Raw genomic sequence first — 19,977 nt, forward strand, 5'->3', positions numbered from 1 at the left:
AGTGCTTAATGATGTCATCTGTTATATTTGGTGATGCCATCTGTTACAGTCAGTGCTTCATGATGTCATCTGTTACATTTGGTGCTTAGTGATGTCATCTGTTACAGTCAGTTCTTAGTGATGTCATCAGTTACAGGGCACAGACCTTTAAGGCATCGTTCTTCTTTTAAACTCTTTCTATATATGGAGGCAGATAAGTGTTTGGGGAATTTAAACAGTAATTTCCATTTAATACAGACTTGATCCTTGAGAAGTCAGATATGTGTGGCCTTGGGTAAGTCAGAGTACTCCATGCCCCAGACTTAGTTTGTATGCTTATAGGGGTAGTGCATAGTACACTGTGTTAATTAAAAAAAAAACATATATTAGAAAAAGGACAGAATTAATGAGTGAATGAGCAGTGCTTAATGATGTCATCTGTTGCAGTCTGTAATCCCCTGGCCACCAATGTATTATTTTAATATTCTATAGGCCCCTGCCACCAATGTTTTTTTTTAACTTGTAAGGGGGCCCTGGCACCAATTTTTTTTTTGTTTTTTAAAAAAAAATTTTTGGGGCCCCAATTTCTTTTGTAACTTGTAAGGGGGGGGCCTGGCACCAATATTTGAAAAAAAAAAAAACTTTTGGGGCCCCAAATTTTTTTAACTTGTAAGGGGGCCCCTGCCACCAATGTCTTTTTTTAAAAATAAAATATTTTTTTTTTTAAGGGGCCCCAATTTTTTTTGTAACTTGTAAGGGGGCCCTGGCACCAATTTGTTTTGTTTAAAAAATTTTTTGGGGCCCCAATTTCTTTTGTAACTTGTAAGGGGGGCCCTGGCACCATTTGTTTTTTAAATAATTTTTTTTTAAGGGGCCCCAATTTTTTTTGTAACTTGTAAGGGGGCCCTGGCACCAATTTGTTTTGTTTAAAACATTTTTTTGGAGCCCCAATTTCTTTTGTAACTTGTAAGGGGGGCCCTGGCACCATTTTTTTAAAAAAATTTTTTGGGGGGGCCCCAATTTTTTTTAACTTGTAAGGGGGCCCCTGCCACCAATGTCTTTTTTTAAAAATAAAATTTTAATATAAAATTTGGGGCCCCAATTTCTTTTTAACTTGTAAGGGGGCCCTGGCACCAATTTTTTTAAAAAAAAATTTTTGGGGGGCCCCAATTTTTGTAACTTGTAAGGGGGCCCCTGGCATTAATGTTTTTTTGTTCTTTTTTTAATTAAAACATTTTTTTGGGGCCCCAATTTTTTAACTCGTAAGGGGGGCACTGGCGCCAATATTTTTTTGAAAAACTTTTATGGGGGCCCTGGTGCCAATGTTTTTTTTTTTTAACTTATAATGGGGCCCTAACCATCAATAGCTTTTTATAACTTGTGTGTGGGGGGGTTATTTTTTAGCGCTGATGTCTGTGTGGTCTTTTAACTGTGATGTGGAGTGGGCGGGATCTGGGGTGGGGCTTGGGTGCCAGTGTGGGCGGGGCCCAGGGGGCCCCAAAAATTTTGTTGTAAGGCCCGTGATTTCTAATGGCCGCCCTGTATATATATATATATATATATATATAATATATATATATATATATATAACATCTTATAAAAGTTGTATTAGCTGATACACAATGTAACAAAGAATGATTGGAGGGAGAAGAATCTGGTATTTTACTGCTGTGATATAACATATTCCTTCGTAGTGACAATATGGAAATGAATGAAGGGCTCGGTTGTAAGTGACATAGGAGAAGAAATGGTGCATATATAGATCTATAGATATACAGAGTGAGGTGCAGGCAGCACACGTGACCCACGGTTGGTGCAATTCTGCCCCTAGTTCTGCCCCTGACCAATTCATCTTTCCCAAGAACAAGAGGTTTTCAGCAGCTGCCTCCGCTTTGAGTGACAGGTTTCTTGTGCTTAGCAGGGCCCCGCTCCCTGCCTGCTCCCCCTGCCATGATAATGCAGGATTTATTTCCATTCCCCGCCCAGCTGTCAGAAACAAGGCAGCCGCTGTGACACTGACATTTGATCTCGGCTTGATACATTGTCGCAACCCCGTAAAAACGCCTCCCCGACGCTGCGACTTCCCGCTGCTGCTGCTGCTGATTTTCCATTCACATTCTCCCCATGGAAACGACGTGTGTGCTGCTGCCTGGGCTCACTGGGGACTGATGTGTCTGTGTTTGTGAGACAAGCTCCCTCCAGTGCGGGCTGAACTATTACATAATAGGGGGGCTCCATCTCCCCCCTCCAACCCCCAGCGTCCTGCCTGCAGCACTCTCTATGAATGAGGAGGTCTGGGAAGCGCACGAGGAATCTGCTCACATTTTTGGACTTGTTTTTTTCCTCTCCCTTCCCCTTTAAATCGCCCAGATCAGCCCGTGCGTGTGACGCTGCCACCAGCCCATAGTAGAGATCTGCCTGGACTCCCCCAGCTCCTCCTCCTCTTCCAGCCAGACCCAGGCACTGCAAGGCACCTCTGAGACTCTACCAAGGGAGAAAAGGGGGAGACTCTGCCAAACAAGGGGAGACAGAACCAAGGAAACGAGGAGACTGCCGAGCAGGGGAGTGGCAAGGACAAGTAAGGGGGTGACAGCAGGGGGAACACAGGGAGATTAGACTAAAGGAGGTGTCACACACATTCAAGGGGCAGGGGGAGCCACTGTCAAGGCTGAAGGGAGAAGCACAGCCAAGAGACAGTAGGAGACTTTAGAGGAGAGACAGCTGAGGCTTTTCCCATCCACAAGGAACAGGCTCCAAACAAGGGGAAGACATGGAGGTCCCACGCCTGAGTCAGCACATCAGCACCCCGAATAGCCCCTGCGAGGACATGATCAAGAACCTCAGCCTGGAGAATATTCAGCTGTGTGAGAGGGACGGTAAGCTCCCCTTATATCTAATCTGCCTTCCCACCCCCTTCCCAGCCCCTCCATTGTTACCTGGTGCCCATAGCAGACCCAGTACCCTGCCAGCTCCATGCCATGAACAAAGGAGCTTGAGAGGAGCGCATGGAGCCCCTGCTGTATAAGGAGCCCCTGCCTGCCATTGATTTCTTCCCTTCCCCAAGCTCTCACTGCCACTGGGAATGATTTTTTTATTGCAGCATTTTATTTGAGACAGTGCAGGGCTGCTGCTCCCATGCAAAGCATTGCTCCCTTATGGGCATCTGCGCTCACAACTTCTCCCATTTGCGCAGGGAAAGAAATGTCTGATTCATGCAAATCTACTCATGGTGCCATCTGCTTCGTTTGTCTTTATAAAGCCCAGACTGGGAATTAATCGTATCACTAAGCATGTGTTGGGGGGGGAAATCTGGGTAATTGGTGATATCAAGGGGGGCGTGTGATGGGGGAAGGGAGCCTAGGTTAGAAGAATGGTAAATGCGGTTTCAGCACCATGGACAGATGCCCTTACTGGATCCTGTGCATGGAGCTGAACTGAGAGAGCGACAGGAGGGGCTCCGCTAATTCAATGGTATTTTCCAGAGCTACAGTGAAAGGAATGCGCCTCGCACGTGCTGTCTAGTAAATGTGCAAGAATGAAGGCAGACTTGAGATTATTATGGGTTGACTGACACCTGGGTGTTATCAGGGCTGACACTTTGCAAGATCCATAGGAGAAATTGTAAATTAGCTGGAAAGCAAATGAATTCAGCGATTCTTTCAGCCTATGACCCACCTGCAGCCCCTACAACTACAGCGTGCAAAAGGCAAGTGCATCTCAAGGCTGAGATGGGGGGTATAGGGAAAGGAGCAACTGCTGGAGGGCCACTCCATTGTCACAGCTGTAAAGGGGCAATTTATATTGGTCAAGATGCAGCTGCGACAGCAACTCCCAGCCTCCTTTTGGAAGGGGGTTGTAGTTGAAGTTCAAAAACAGAGGGAGAGAGCACCACAGACTGGACATTACTGCCCCTTGCGCATTATTTCTGATGCAATGTCTACATGGTGTCTAAGACCCACACTATTGGGCTGAAATCAGGCAGTTTGTCCTTAAAAGCAGCTCATTTCTTTTCTGTAACCCTTTGCTCACAATGACTAGAGTGTTACCGTGAATGCAGCTAATAATAAATCGCTGTCATTTACTGCACCACATCTTTTTAAAGAAGAAAGAAAAGACCCTGCAAAGGCATTTTGCATGTGGAAAAATGAAAAGCGATGGCGATTTTTTTTGCGACTCGGGTCTGGATTATGACAGCAGTGATTGTGTTGTGTGTAACATATAGTGGCAGTGAGTGTGTGAAAACCATTTCTTTTCAGTGTTATTTAGTGGCTCAGGCTGCAAATGTATTGAGGAATTAACAGATAAAGGAATGGGGAAGCGTGTATTCATAATATTGGCTTTCTGTATGACTAGGGAACAAGAGGGTGTATCACTATCTATCATCTATCTATCTATCTTCTATCTATCTATCTATCATCTATCTATCTATCTATCTATCTATCTATCTATCTATCATCTATCTATCTATCTATCTATCTATCTATCTATCTATCTATCTATCTATCATCTATCTATCTATCTTCTATCTCTATCTGTCTGTCTGTCTGTCTGCCTGCCTACCTGCGTGCCTGTCTGTCTGTCTGTCTGTCTGTCTGTCTGTCTGTCTGTCTATCTATCTATCTATCTATCTATCTATCTATCTATCTATATATCATCTATCTATCTTCTATCTCTATCTGTCTGTCTGTCTGTCTGCCTGCCTACCTGCGTGTCTGTCTGTCTGTCTGTCTGTCTGTCTGTCTGTCTATCTATCTATCTATCTATCTATCTATCTATCTATCTATCTATCTATCAATCATCTATCTATCTATCTATCTATCTATCTATCTATCTATCTATCTATCTATCTATCTATCTATCATTTATCTCTGTATATCTTTATTTTCTATCTATCTGTCTCTCTATCTATCTATTTACTGTATCTATTATCATCTATCTTTATTTTCTATCTATCTATCTATCTATCTATCTATCTATCTATCTATCTATCTTCTATCTGTTTTTTCAGTAATATGGAAATTCTGGTGCATATTTATTATTTGTTTAGTTTACCCTTAAATGGTTATAAAGAGTCCCTTGGCAATTGCAAGTAGACCAAGGGCCCCCAGTATAATCAGGGCTACTATAACAATGAAAAAGGCCCTAATGTGGGCTGAAACGTTGGTTATGCATTGAAAATAAAACACATTTCATCCACTACAAAATGTAGTGTGGGTCCTTTTGCTAATCTGTATATATATATATATATACACACACACATACATTCTGGAGTTGCTGTTCCCATCAGCTACTGTATGATTGCCACGGGATGATGGGAGTAGCAGATTAGTAACAGTTGGACATCAGCAGAGTATTAAATAAGACATTAAAAAAAGTACAGGAGAACTCATGATTTGGTTTAGGATCCAGATGAATCCCACATATTTCAAGACTCTCAGTATTTAGACAAACCTTATCGCAAGTGAAATGAGTGCTAATTAGTGCCTTTTATGTTCATGCGAGCAGGACTACATATGAGTAGGTGCGGACTGGCTGTGGGTTCTGAAAAATGCCAGAGGGGCTGCTGTAAGACTCCATAGAAAATCACTATTTAGTGGGCTGGTGGGGGCTGTTTAGGTCTCTGTGTACTTGGAATGCCAGGGCCTATTTTGACTTCCAGTCCAGACCTGCATTTGAGTGCACCCTGAATGAGGACAAGAGCAAATCCAGTGGAAATACTGCAAGTGCACCTTATATTGTGTATTAAAGGAGACATTTTGTGTAAAAAATAAGAATGTACCAGTGCATTAAACTAATTTAGCTATAAGAATTGTGCTTAAAAAAATAGTGTTTCAGGCTGATTTATTGAATATTTCTGCAAAAACCCTAATAATCCCTTCCTTCCCTTCCACCTGCTGCTCCCTGAATTCCCAGGCTGTTCACTCAGCTCACTGCACTGTAGGACAGGAACCAATCAGCAGCTAGCAGGACCTGATAGGGAACTGCGCTTGTGTGACTGCAGGGCTGTGATTGGCTGTCCCCCTCCTACGGTGATTCTGGCAGAGACCATTAGCACACGCCCAACCCTCATTTGAAACACAGACAGGGACCATAGAACATCTATAGGGAGCTCCAATAAAGGGGCTATTTTTAAAGATAATATTCATTTTTAGCACCATATTAAAGCAACACCATATATTGCTTTTACTATTACTTTTTTTTTCATTTATCCTATTTGTCTCCTTTAAGGGCAAAGGTACCGTATTTGTACTGCATGTGTCCTGCATCCATATAAAGCATAAGCCTTTCACTTTCAAGGTGAACCTGCAGGCAGCACACATATAGGGTTATGTAAGTCAAGTTTGCCTAGTCACCTATAGCAGCCAATCGGCAGGTAGCACTTATTGGTCACCTGGTTAAAAGCAATACTCTTATTGGTTGCTAGCTATGGATCTGGGCAAACTCTGTGCCTTTTATTACATATGGAAGTAAAAGTACAAGAAAGTGCTCATGTGTATGTAACCAACATATTATTTTTCATCACAGATGATGCTGTACTCAAATCTGAATACCCAAATTAGTTTGCACCATATATAATGTTAGAGCAAGAATCTTTAATGTCTAAGGCCCCACTGCTGAGTCCCATTCTTACATTTTCATACTCTGTCTCATACCCGAAATTTGGTTCTGTTTCCCATAAACCAGCTTGCCATAATTATGTATTAATCATTCCACAAATCAATATATTTTCTTTAAGGCTCTCTTCTGTGATACTGTTGCAGAATAAAAAAAAAACGGTTAAGGCAGCTGTATGAAAGTTATTGATTTTTCCCTTACCTATGAGTTTATATAGGTCACTATAAGTACTTACTTACAGTCCCTGTTGTTTAAAAAAAAATATCTTTTTACCTTAACTGATGCTTTCATTGCTAATTTCTTATCGATTGCTGGTTATAAAATGGAAATGACATTTTTTACGATCGGTTCTGGTATTTAGTTGCACGCTGAATACTGGTCAATATTCTTTATTGTTCCATTTATAAACAAAGGAAGGTCACTTAATGGGACTAACCGCGTGCTATTAACCAGTGTAGAACTCGGGTCGGTGGGAATAATTTGTTGGACCTTATTAGGCTGCGCTGTCGGCTTCACGGCAGATATTTAATGGTGAGTTAGAGATCAATGCTGTGTTCCTTCCACGACTACTCAGTGTTAGTTGCAGAGTAGACGTTAGTATTCTGAACTGCTAAATCCTGTTAATCAGTGAAATACCAAGGTATATTAAAGTGTCAGTACTCACAGTAAATGCATAAAAATAATGTACTTCTGTTGTACTTGATGAAGATATTTAGAGTTAACTAAGTTCTACGAACATGGATCTGCTCAGTGACTTATAATATACTTATAGTTTAAAGTAGGGGGTAGATTGTCCCTTATAATATATCCCTGATAATCCCTTGCTCCTTTATATGGTCACAGAACCCATCAGTGACTTCTAATATCCTTATCATTTACAGTAGGGGTACATTATCCCTTATAATACATGAGTGATACTCAGAGTTCCCTGTATAACTCAGCCTGCAGCCTTGTGCCTTTATATGGTCACAGAACCCCCCAATGACTTCTAATATCCTTATCATTTACAGTAGGGGGTACATTATCCCTTATAATACATGAGTGATATTCAGAGTTCCCTGTATAACTCAGCCTGCAGCCTTGTGCCTTTATATGGTCACAGAACAACCCCTCAGTGACTTCTAATATCCTTATCATTTACAGTAGGGGGTACATTATCCCTTATAATACATGAGTGATACTCAGAGTTCCCTGTATAACTCAGCCTGCAGCCTTGTGCCTTTATATGGTCACAGAACAACCCCTCAGTGACTTCTAATATCCTTATCATTTACAGTAGGGGGTACATTATCCCTTATAATACATGAGCGATACTCAGAGTTCCCTGTATAACTCAGCCTGCAGCCTTGTGCCTTTATATGGTCACAGAACCCCTCAGTGACTTCCAATATCCTTATAATTTACAGTAGGGGTGTTTTTCATGCACTTACAGCCAGTTCTCCCACTCAGCATGTTGCTTTCTTCTCACTATTCCCCTTATATTTCATATCATATAGGGTAATTTCATACCATCAATATTAAAGATATCTCAATTTCATTGACATCTACACAAAGGCTCAAGGGCAAGTTCCCTTTACTCAAGTCATTGAACTCCAGATATAAAGTCAAGTGAGGATGAATTGTCTCTAAAAAGAACTGTTTATACATTTTCTTTGGGTGGGTGTATATTGTTAGAAAATAATTAAAAGTGTTGTTGATATATCAACATGTTCCATTCCGTTCCATTCTGTTTCTCATTAACTTCCATTGTTTCCTTTCGGAAAATATTGTCATCTCACTAATTGTTACTGCTCGGTAACAAAATACCAAAGATTCATAAATTGGTCCCTTTATAGCAGGGGTCCCCAACCTTTTTTTACCCGTGAGCCACATTCAAATGTAAAAAGAGTTGGAGAGCAACACAAGCATAAAATAGTCCCTTGGGGTGCCAAATAAGAGCTGTGATTGGCTCTTTGGTTGCCCCTATGTGGACTGGCAGCCTATAAGAGGCTCTACTTGGTACTATACTTTGTTTTTATGCAATTAAAACTTGCTTCCATGCCTGGAATTCAAAAATAAGCTTCTGCTTTGAGGACACAGAGAGCAACATCCAAGGGGTTGGAGAGCAACATGTTGCTCGCGAGCTACTGGTTGGGGATCACTGCTTTATAGCAACCCCCCATTGCAATTTGTTCATTTATTAATTAGACATAAGAGATAGGAAGATTTACATTGGGTCGAATATCGAGGGTTAATTAACCCTCGATATTCGACTGCCGAATGTAAATCCTTTGACTTCAAATATCGAAGTCGAAGGATTTACCGCAAATAGTTCGATCGAACTAAAAATCATTCGATCGAACGTTTAAATCCTTAGAATCGTTCGATTCGAAGGATTTTAATCCATCGATCGAATGCCCAAAAAAACATAGGAAAGCCTATGGGGACTATGGGGAATATCACTCTCTACATCATACTAAGGTGCAAATTCACGAAGTTGCGCCAGTGACAGCTTTGCCGCACTTCGACAGGCGTAGTTTCTCCAGCGCTACCCAAATTCCCTAAAATGCAAACTTGTGCTCAGGGAAGCGAACGGCAGCGAAGTTGCACTACCGTTACTTCGTCAGGCAAAGCGATTAAGCGAATTTACGCTAGCGATGCCTAATTTGCATACGGCACGAAGTTCAAATACAATGGTCGTATATGGTGCAGCAACTACTGTACATTACACTACACAAGCCCAGGAAACCTTTAAAAAATAAAATAAAAGTGTTCTATTGCCCTACACATGTGCTCACTGTATTGTTGTGTTGCCATATGTTAGGAAATATAGGGGGGAAGGAGGGTACCCCCCAAGTAGCGATAGAGTAGGTCCACTTTGCTAGCTAGTGAATTTACGCCAGTGAAGTAACGAAACGACGTCACGCTAGTAAATTTGCCCCTGAAAGTTAATTTAATGGGGAACAACCCATTTTAAGCACAAGTCTGTTGCAGCCATTAAAGCAGCCCCCCTGGAATTACCAACAACTTGGAGGTGGCTGTAGCTCAAAGGTTCCCCTGTGTCAAAAGTAGGGATGCACCGAATCAGTGGATTCGGCCAGGATTCAGACTTTTTCAGCAGAATTCGGATTTGGCTGAATCCTTCTTTCTGGCCGAACTGAATCCGAATTTGCGGGACGGGAGGGAAATCACGTGACTTTTTGTCACAAAACAGGGAAGTAAAAAATGTTTTCACTTGCCCACCCCTAATTTGCATATGCAAATTAGGATTCGGTTCGGTATTCAGACATCTTTCACGAAGGATTCGGGGGTTCGGCACAATCTAAAATAGTGGATTTGGTGCATCCCTAGTCAAAAGGCGCACTTGTGAGCGAGATTTTGCATAGGAGGAGGGTTAGATGCAATAACAGCAAGCACTATTATAGGGAAGGATAAGGAGTGTGTTTGGATGCAAGTATCTGTCGGCGTGTGCAAACACTGAGGTCATAAATGAGCCCTACGGACCTTTCACCCTTAGATAAACAGGATTGATCTTGTTGAAGTACAACCTGACAGTCAATGTTGGAATGTTCATGTAAAGTACATAAAAGTGTTAGACTGCCATATGTACAGTACGTCTTGCATTGTCCATTTTGTTGTTGAGTGTGTACACTATAAACCCCATTACCATTTAGAACTCAATGGAGCGCAACTAAAGCCTAACTAAAGAAGTAGCTAGAAATGTTGTACATGACGTTTTGTGCTTCTGTACCAGCCCAAGGCAACCACAGCCCTTTAGCAGTAAAGATCTGTGTCTCCAAAGATGCCCCAGTAGCTCCCCATCTTCTTTTCTGCTGATTCACTGCACATGCTCTGTGCTGCTGTCACTTACTGAGCTTAGGGACCCACTCACAATATACAGTACACATAGAATAGAAATGTCACAATATAAGGCTGATTAGTAATTAATACAGATAATTACTACATGGCAGCACAGAAACCAGTGCAATTAGCATCAGAATTTAATAATCAGCAAACCTGTAGCATCAGCTTATATTACAGCCAGGGAAGCTCATTTTCTGCTGGATAATTAGTGACGAGCCCTAAGCTTAGCTTCTCAACAGCCAATCAGAGCCCACTGAGCATGTGAGTGTCACAGACACTTTCCAAGATGGTGACCCCCTGTGACAAGTTTGAAGTCCTGGATGATTGATGCTATTGAGAAGCTTTAGGCTGGTGCAATAAGTTCACTATATAAAATACTGCATTTTTAGCCATATTCATTTTTAGGGTTTAGTTCTCCTTTAGGGAAGCCATCCATACACCCACCCAACGTCATAATAATAATACATTGTCTGTCTACTTAGAAATTGGTTCAAAGATGATAATGAAATTATTCTGAAATTTAAAGGGCGGGCATAAAAAAACAGGCTTAGAACCTATAAAAGCTGCATTTAAATGGTTGTGTTATGACTATGGGAACTATAATAAAGTTAATCAGCTGCAGGAATCTTGGGCCACTGTTTCTAATTATGAAGGTTAATAAACAACTGCTTCCCTGTTAATTGTTTTGGTTTAGAACGCAGGAGCCCGTTTCATTGTGCTCATCCAAGCGCAAAAATCGTTAAAAAGATTTTAATTGATCACCCCCTTGGTGGGACAAAATGAGCTGATATAATTATCTGTCCCACTGGCCAGTGGCGGGCTTAAAGAGGTAGTTCACCTTTGACTTAACGTTTAGTATGATGTAGAGAGTGATATACTGAGACAATTTGCAGTTGGTTTTCATTTTTTATCATTTATGTTGAGGTATTTAGCTTTTTATTCAGCAGCTGAATCCAGAAATGGAAGCGTCACGAGTGCATTGGCGCAGGCGTTTTTTCATGGAAGCCAGCGGGGGAAGCATAGGTAAGCAGTTCTGGGAGATTAGCCGCCCCAAAGAAGAAGCGATTAGTCGACTAAATCGTGCCCTTACCCTTATAAAGGCAAGTACATAGTTAATTTAACTGCTGCTTGTTTATCTCATGCTTACAGCAGTGTTATTGCTGGAACTTTGCCCTATACTGACACATCCAGCCCTTTCCCCCACCTGCTGGGACCCCAAGATTCCACTGTCGGAGGATCAAAGGTCCTGGAATTTACTGCTTGTTTGTCAGAGAATCAGGGAAACTAAACTGATGAGAGGGGTGATATGGGGGAAGGGAGGAATTGATGTGAGAGCCACCAGGGCAGCCCTTACAGTTCAATTACATGAAACTTTCACTCAATAAAAGTTTTAATTCTTGCCTTAAAAGGGTTGATCACCTTTTGAGTTAACTTTTAGTATGATGTAGAACAGTACTGTAACTATCCGATGCAGAGCCCGGTTGCAGCGTGTGCAGCCAGGCCCCCCTCCAGAAACGATTGTTGCCGTCGCATTTGCGCACGTGTCAACTTACGGCAGCTCCCGAGGGGGTGTGAACCCCGGTGCAAACGCACCTCCTGCACCCCCGGTAGTTTCGCCACTGATGTAGAGAGTAATATTCTGAGACAATTTGCATTTGGTTTTCATTTTTTATTATTTGTGTTTTTTGAGTAATTGAGCTTTATATTTTACTATGGAGGTGAAGCGAATGAAAACCACACAATGGGGGCTCTGGCTGTTCTCTACACCTCTCCCTGTCCACTTGTGACCATCATGCGCTACCAAAAGCCCACTAAATGCAATAAAAAACGAAAGGGGGTTACTTTGCAAGTACATGCAATATGAATATACAGTATATCTCAATCCTGTTTTGACTTTTAGGCTCCATAGATTTCTGGTGTCCCCATTTTTAGGGAATTCTCTTCAATTACTCTACATACAGTGACATTGTGTCCCCAGCACAAGCAGTGTGACTTACTCTCTACGCATTGATGGCCCAGCGTTATTGATCGATTGTTCTGCTTAATGGGAAATTCAGGCCATGCATGCGGCTATCCCTGTGTGTGTTTTGCATACTAATTAAATACCGTCATTGTCAGGCAGCCAGCACAAAGCCAGAGTTCAAATAGTTCTGAATCGCTAGGAGACAATACAAAAAGTCAAACTGACATAACTGAGTGATATATTGGAGCGACATTTCTGTGAATTCCTTCAGCAAAGAATTCGAAAATGCTTTAGCGGTCGGAAATGTTATGAAAACAATTTCTGTAAATGAATCTGACGGTTCAGTTTAATAGAAAAATACTGTTACATGCAGAATATAGAATATATCTTGCACGGCTTTTTATTGAAGGTTGTTCGGATTCTTACTGAAATAGCTTTGTCCCTTTATGTGACTGTATGTAGACATGTTTGAATGGGTGTGGCTAAAGGACATCTTCAAACCAATCAGAGCTTTAGAACGGTCACAGCATTTTATCGTGATTAGGTCGTCATCCATTCTCTTTGTCTTAAAGGAGTTTTTCACTTTTAAATTAACTTTTAGTATGATGCAGAGGGCGATATTTTGAGATAATTTGCAATTGGTTTTCATTTTTTATTATTTGTGGGTTTTGAGTTATTTAGCTTTTTATTCAGCAACTATACAGTTTGCAATTTCAGAAATCTTGTTGCTGGGGTCCAAATTACCCTAGCAACCACACACTGATTTGAAAAAGAGACTGGAGTATGAGTAGGAGTGTTCTTTATAGAAATAGGAGTAATACAACATAGTAATATAAATACATTTGTAGCCTTACAAAGAATTTGTTTTTTAGAGGGGGTCAGTGACCCCCATTTGAAAGCCTCAAAAGTATCAGAAGAAGAAGGCAAATTAATTTAAAAACTATAAAAACAGAAAAAAATTAAGGCCATTTGAAAAGTTGCTTAGAATTAGCATTACTGAAATATACTGAAAGTTAACTAAAAGGTGAACCACCCCCTTAAAGGGAACCTGTCACCCTAAGAAATAATTCCACATCTTATTTTTTTGGTGTTAGTCATGAAAAATAAACTTTACTTACACTAAATGAATTATTTGAATCTTGTTTCTTTTAGTCTTGGAATTTACAATCACAGCAAACATGCAAGCAGCCATTTTGTGAAAAGTGTTATTAAGGCAAGCTTTGCCGCATGCCAAAATCTTATTAATGCACGAGAATGGGGCACCTGATGCCCATGCCCTGGTTACATGTAGGAAGGAAGGGGAATGTGGGAAGTGCAGTGACATCTAGCAGAATGGAAAGTGAAAGTAATTGCCATTCCCCCCCTCTATGCCTAAGGCATTGAGGATGGGCCAACAATATATGATTGACAGCTGAGTATTCTAAACAAGTTTATAGCAGTCATGGGTGTGTTAATAAAAAAAATAATCTCGGTTTCATGTTTAACTTGAAAATGACTTTTATTTTATGGCTTTTTATATCTGGGTGACAGATCCCCTTTAATAGGCCGATCAGGAAATTTTGGAGGAGCATTTTTAAGAATCCAAAATCTAATAAATACAGGAGGCAAAAGACCATCCCAGCACATGAAGAGATAGATACATTGATATCATAAGATCCGCTCTATATGCTGCCTGTGCTCTCAGGCATTATATTATTGGGTGGTTCAGTATACAGAGGGACCTGAACAGATACAAAAATTTAACAAAATCATCTATTTATCTATACACAACAGTGTCCAGACCGATGTTGCATTCTTGCACCAGGAACCATAGGATTATTGAATTGGAAACCTAATATTAATACATTTTTTAGCATTAGCCCTGTCAATTGTCTATACAAACGTCTTGCTGTTGGAGCTATAGTGATTTGCCTCCTTTCTCATAGGGTGAGCAGCTGTGTTTTTGGCTATACAGTCAATAATAGTGATCTGATGGAACGATATCTGTTTGTGTTGGTGAGGAAAGACCTGTATATTAGTGATTGGACAGGCTCACACTCAACCTATCATGCATGTGATCAATGTTCACCGCTCAACTGTAGCAACATATGCAGGTTGAGGTTAATCTGCAGTGGTTCCTGAACTGAGGGGTCGACCCTCTTAGAGGAACCTAAAGTAGTAATTGTTGGGCAGGTTGAAGGCCAATTAGGAGATTTGTAGAGAACTCAACTTGAAGGTTCTGAGACCCTCTCATTATATTGCATGCTTCCAGTGACTTATACTGACCTATGTATGTTCTTTGGAAAACAGAAGAAATAAGAAAGCAATATATTTGCTCAACGACTTCTCTTTTTTTCCTCTATAGCTGTTTTGCCTATGGATTTTCCATTCTTCTACAAATGCACCCGATGTTAAGATAGCCTCCAGGGCTACACATGAATGCATGTATTATTTCTGAGCACTTAGCAGAGTTTCTTTGTAAGAACCCGCAGTGGGAACATTTATCATTTGCTTGAGATCGTTTCTACAGGCCTGTAAGGAACCCTCTGGGAACCGACCTCCAAACATATTGCAGTTCAAAATCTATAGAGATTTTTTTAAGCTCTATAAAAATAGTTCACGGCTATACGGTAACATGAGTGGGAAAGCTGTTTTGAATTGAAGTATAGAAAGAAGATACTTTGTGAAATAGTACAGGAAAATACTGCCTAGACTGGTTTCATTAGGTCAATAACTTGTACTTGATCCCAACTAAGATATAATTAATCCTTATTGGAACAAAAACAGCCTATTGGGTTTATATGACATTTACATTTTCTAGTAGATTTAAGGTATGAAGATCAAACTTACAGAAAGATCCATTATTCGGAAAACCCCAGGTCCTGAGCATTCTGGACAACAGGTTCCATACCTATAATATGTAAGTAGTTCAAACAGGCCCGGATTTGTGGAAAGGCCACCTAGGCCCGGGCCTAGGGCGGCAGGATTTTAGGGGGGCGGCATTCTGCCCAACCACACCCACATTGGTTCAAAAACACTGGGGATGCGCTGGAGATACAATCATTTTTTTAATTTCCCATGAGCCAATCCCCATTGCTCCTGTCCCCCTGGAGGGGACAGGGGCGATGAATTGTAGTGGGCCTAGGGGCGCCCACTATGTAAATCCGGCCCTGAGTTCAAATGGAAGGATCACAATATGTTTCGGAGCTACAGTTCACTTGAAAAAGGATCCATGTAGATCCGAAACATATTGTGATCCGAATAAAATTTATTGCAGCAGAGCCTGCCTACTGTGTGCTCCATCCTACACTATTTTGAATGATTAGCCTATTTAAAAGAACCTCTACTTCTTATTTGTAGTGAAACAGCGAAAAATCGGAATGAAAAAAATTGTGAAAATCTGTCATTTTCACAAATAATCTTGAAAACCGTAAATTGACGCCCATGTCCAAACTGACGCTGGCTTAAAGTCAATGGGTGTCCAGATAGTGTTGATTTATTCGCTGGTGGCGAAACGTGGAAATTCGACGCAAATTCTTGCCAGGCGAATTTATTCGCTCATCACTACTTATACGATTAAAATACCACTTCAATTTGCTCAAGTCAGGGGAAAACCTATGATTTCCCAGGAGAGGAAGGAGAAATTATAATGGACCAACGAGAGAGGGAACCCTAATACAGAAGAAAATTACAGTATCCTCAGTTTGTTGTACTGCAAGTCTCATGTGTAATTTTGTCTGGTCTTATAAAGAATAATTAACTGGAGGCCAGAACTCACACCGGTTCTGTAGTTATTTACTGAAACAAGGATCCTAGTGGTCACATGCAAAGTAATTACTGAAATCCTGTTACATTCCGATGTCTGTTCCTAGGCTGCTGCTTGAGTCTAAAGAACATTTACCTGTAATTTCTAAATTTACCTTTAATTCCACCTACTGATTGTTTGCTAAAAATGGTTACTCCATTATAACATCTGTTAACTGTAATGATGACAGTTGGAGTGCTTGCACCGATGGCTCCCCCTTCCGCTCCACGTTTAAAACTTTGGAGTTGGAGTGGGCCAGCGATGAGCGCTATAGTGCTCTCAGTTTCTTGGACAGAAGGTCAAAGTTCTCCCATTGTCTCATGACAGGAGCGGCCCTGGTTGTATATATGAGAGATAGGCGGGAGCTTAGTTTCCATATAGGAGATGTAGGTCTAAGTCTAGGGTGTGTATATTGTCGGATTTATGCTCCTATAGTCCTCCAGGGATATAAGATTCTTAGCCACGATGAGTAAGTCCCTCTTGGATTTAAATAAATTTAAGTTCCCCCTGGGCCTGACTTGATCCAAACAGATTCTCTCAGGAAATTAACCAAACAGCTTTATTTGAGGCATTAATACAGAGTATTACAATACAGAGTATTAAATAATAGCTCACACGTCCTGAAAGCTCGTGAGGACGTTGGGGGACAATAAGCAATACAACAGATGACTATTTAACCATTTCTTCTTCCATGGGGCTGATCCAGAGGCATCCAATCATCATTCTTGTTTTAGCATAACTGTGTCACTATTTCCATCTTAGGAACAGACTCACAGTCTCAGTACAATAGCCAAATAAGGTGTAACTACTGTGTCAGCACAGTGTCCAGAATGGTATCTATGCTGTCGTTTCTGAAACTATATGTGTCTTTCTTGCCCTTGCACTGTACTTGTGACATGAGACAACAGATGTATTCCTTGTTCTGTGCAAACATTCTACATTCTAATAACAGAATGGCCTTTAACCTTGAGCTTCTTCTACAACACAGCAATTCTGTAACTAGTGTTGTGTTCTATAATCTTTGTTCTTTGATAATAACCACTTATGGCTTAAATCTTAAACTCTGATATCTACTGTACATATATGAGATGTAGGTCTGAGTCTAAGGTGCATATGAGATGTAGAAATAGCTCTGAAACAAAGATGCATATATGAGACATAGGTCTCAGTCTAAGGTACATATATGAGATGTAGTTCTGAGTTTATGGTGCATTTGAGTTGTAGATGCAGTTCTGAAACTAAGTTAGTCTGAGCCTGAGTTGCATATAAAGCACTGCGTATCTTGATAGCGCTATATAAATAAATGATGATGATGATATATGAGCTGTAGATCTGAGTCTAAGGTGCATGTGAGATGTAGGTCTGAGACTAGGGTGAGCATATGAGATGTAGGTCAGAATGGTCTGAGTGCATATGAGATGTAGATGCAGTTCTGATACGTTAGTCTGAGCCATATATGAGATGTAGATCTGAGTCTAAGGTGCACATATGAGATGTAGGTCTGAGTCTAAGGTGCATATGATATGTAGGTCTGAGCCTAGGGCGAGCATTTGAGATGTAGGTCAGAACAGTCTGAGTCCAAGGTTCATACAGTATATTAGATGTAGGTCTGAGTCTAAGTCGCATATATGAGATGTAGGTCTGAGTCTAAGGTGCATATGAGATGTAGGTCTGAGCCTAGGGTTTGCATATGAGATGTAGGTCTTCTAGATTTATACATATCTTTATATTCACTCTTACTAAACCACATCAAAGAGAATCATGTGCAGGTGAAACATTCCCAAAAGTCAACACTTTGACCTTCTGTCAAAGGAACTGAGAGATTTAGGGTAAAAACACTCAAATGAACATCTTTCCTTGCTTCCTGGGTGCTTTGAAGAGCGCCTGAGCTCACACCTGCTGTTCCATGCACTGCACAATGTATTTGAAGTAGTTCCCAGTTAAAACATGTGTTCAGTCTACTCATTCACTCTGGGCGGCTGTGTTTTTTTAGTCAAGCCTCAGCATGTGGTTTGTAACCTTTCCTTAGGAGGGTAGCTTTCAGCAGTGCTAAGTAAATAGACTGGCAGTTAAATCACTAGTATCCTCTTTGCAATTAAAGGGGGGTATGTTCCTTTCTAGTCTGTTGGCAAGAATTTTCCTTGAGTTGAATTTTAGATACGAGGCACCTAAGGCAAATTACCTCCACCTATCTGGTTAAAATTGGTTAAAATGATTTTATAGACGTATGTTCTCTTTAAAGAAGAATCAAAGCTTAACAAAGAAGTAGAGTAGACATATTGCTCTTTATGTTTTGGATTTCTGTACCAGTCCAAGGCCACCACATCCGTTTAGCAGTAAAGATCTGTGTCTCCAAAGCTGCCTCCAATAGGTCTTTGTCGCCTTTTCTGCTAAATCACTGCACATGCTCTTCAAATAAATGCAGAAGGGCAAGTATTCTTTCTTCTTTTCTTGTATAAGGATGCACCATGCATGGAAGGTGCCTCTGAAGTACAAGAGGCTAGAGGGTTGTATGTCCCAAGTCTCATAAAATTAGTGACCATGACAGTGGTTGAACAGATATACACACTTTAAACCTGGTCCACCCATGAAGAGCAGAGTAGTAGGGCCTTAGCTTCTTTGCAGACTTTTTACTAGAGATAGTATTTTAAGGGATGTGCAAGACATGAGTATCAGTTGGAGAGCTGTGTCAGGACAATCTAACTGGTGGGAGATCATATCATTATGATTTGTTGGTCTCTGACATTAGAGAGTTCTTATGTAATAGAAGACTTTTCATCTGATTCATGGAACCCTTCGAACCATAGAGCTGTTTCCCAGGCTAATAAAATGAAATGTAAAAGTTAAAATGAGAATATTTTTCCACACTGCTGTGAAATGGATTATACTGAAAATTGCTTCGATTGGATATGCAGAGACACAACATGTTCCCATGGCATTCCCTGATTCCCTGTTATCTCATTTGTATGATGTTCTGACACTTCAAAAGCTTGATGACTTGACTTTGAAATGGAAGACTCGCCAAAAAGCCTGAGTCACCAAGCATGTTGTATGTTGATACTAGAGAACCGTACAGTTTGTGATTCTGTTTATTAAACTAGAGTTTAATTGAAGCAAATGTTCTATTACATACACAGGATTCCTCATCAGATGTCATCTGCACATGGTGGGAAAATATGTGCAGCTTCCCACAACTTAAGCTAATAATGTGCTTATATAACAGACAATTTAAAGGCACCTCAATCCTCCTTCTTCAACATGATCTTGACTGTCTCATGTTCTTCACATCTTTCCATTTTCAGCCAGGATACTGGGACAAGCAGTTCAAGAATTAGAAGGTGGGCTCCAAGTAGGAGATGCCTAAAATGAATTTATGTATGGCAGATTCCAATCTCCTCAACTGTTTCTTCTTTTGTAGGATGAATATTGATATGAGATACTGGGCTTACTTGACATTGGAGAGGGTTTGGTGAGACAATAGGGAGTGGCTGGGCCTGGTCATGAGAGTAGATAAGGGGTATGGCTTGGCATGATCTTAGAATATGAATGGAGAGGGCCTTGGAGCATTGTGAATGTAGCCTAAAAGTTCCAGATTTTGAACTTCCAATGTTGGAAACTATGAATGCACAGTAATACTTGTTTTTTTCCATAAACTAGCCTTTTTCAATCTTTTCATCTGGTGGAGTTGTGTAAATGCTCAACCAATAGTGGTGGGCCAAATCAAGATGACCAACAATGCTATCAAAAAGGGGTCTATGGAAACCCATTGGGAGAGGACCACCTCATTGCAACA

The 19,977-nt window shown here is 40.8% G+C and overlaps 1 protein-coding gene across 1 annotated transcript in view; it reads left to right on the plus strand.

Moving 5' to 3' along the window:
- Window positions 1–1,970: 1,970 nt before the first annotated feature.
- LOC108696074 (phytanoyl-CoA hydroxylase-interacting protein-like) overlaps window positions 1,971–19,977 on the plus strand; it is a 77,126-nt gene continuing 59,119 nt past the window's right edge. The window contains exon 1 of the mRNA XM_018225076.2: window positions 1,971–2,855. Within this exon, the coding sequence (XP_018080565.1) occupies window positions 2,750–2,855 (106 nt within the window). The 5' untranslated portion in view covers window positions 1,971–2,749. The remainder of the gene's footprint in view (window positions 2,856–19,977) is intronic.

The sequence above is a fragment of the Xenopus laevis genome, chromosome 7L (assembly GCF_017654675.1).
Source record: "Xenopus laevis strain J_2021 chromosome 7L, Xenopus_laevis_v10.1, whole genome shotgun sequence".
Taxonomy (NCBI): Eukaryota; Metazoa; Chordata; class Amphibia; order Anura; family Pipidae; genus Xenopus; species Xenopus laevis.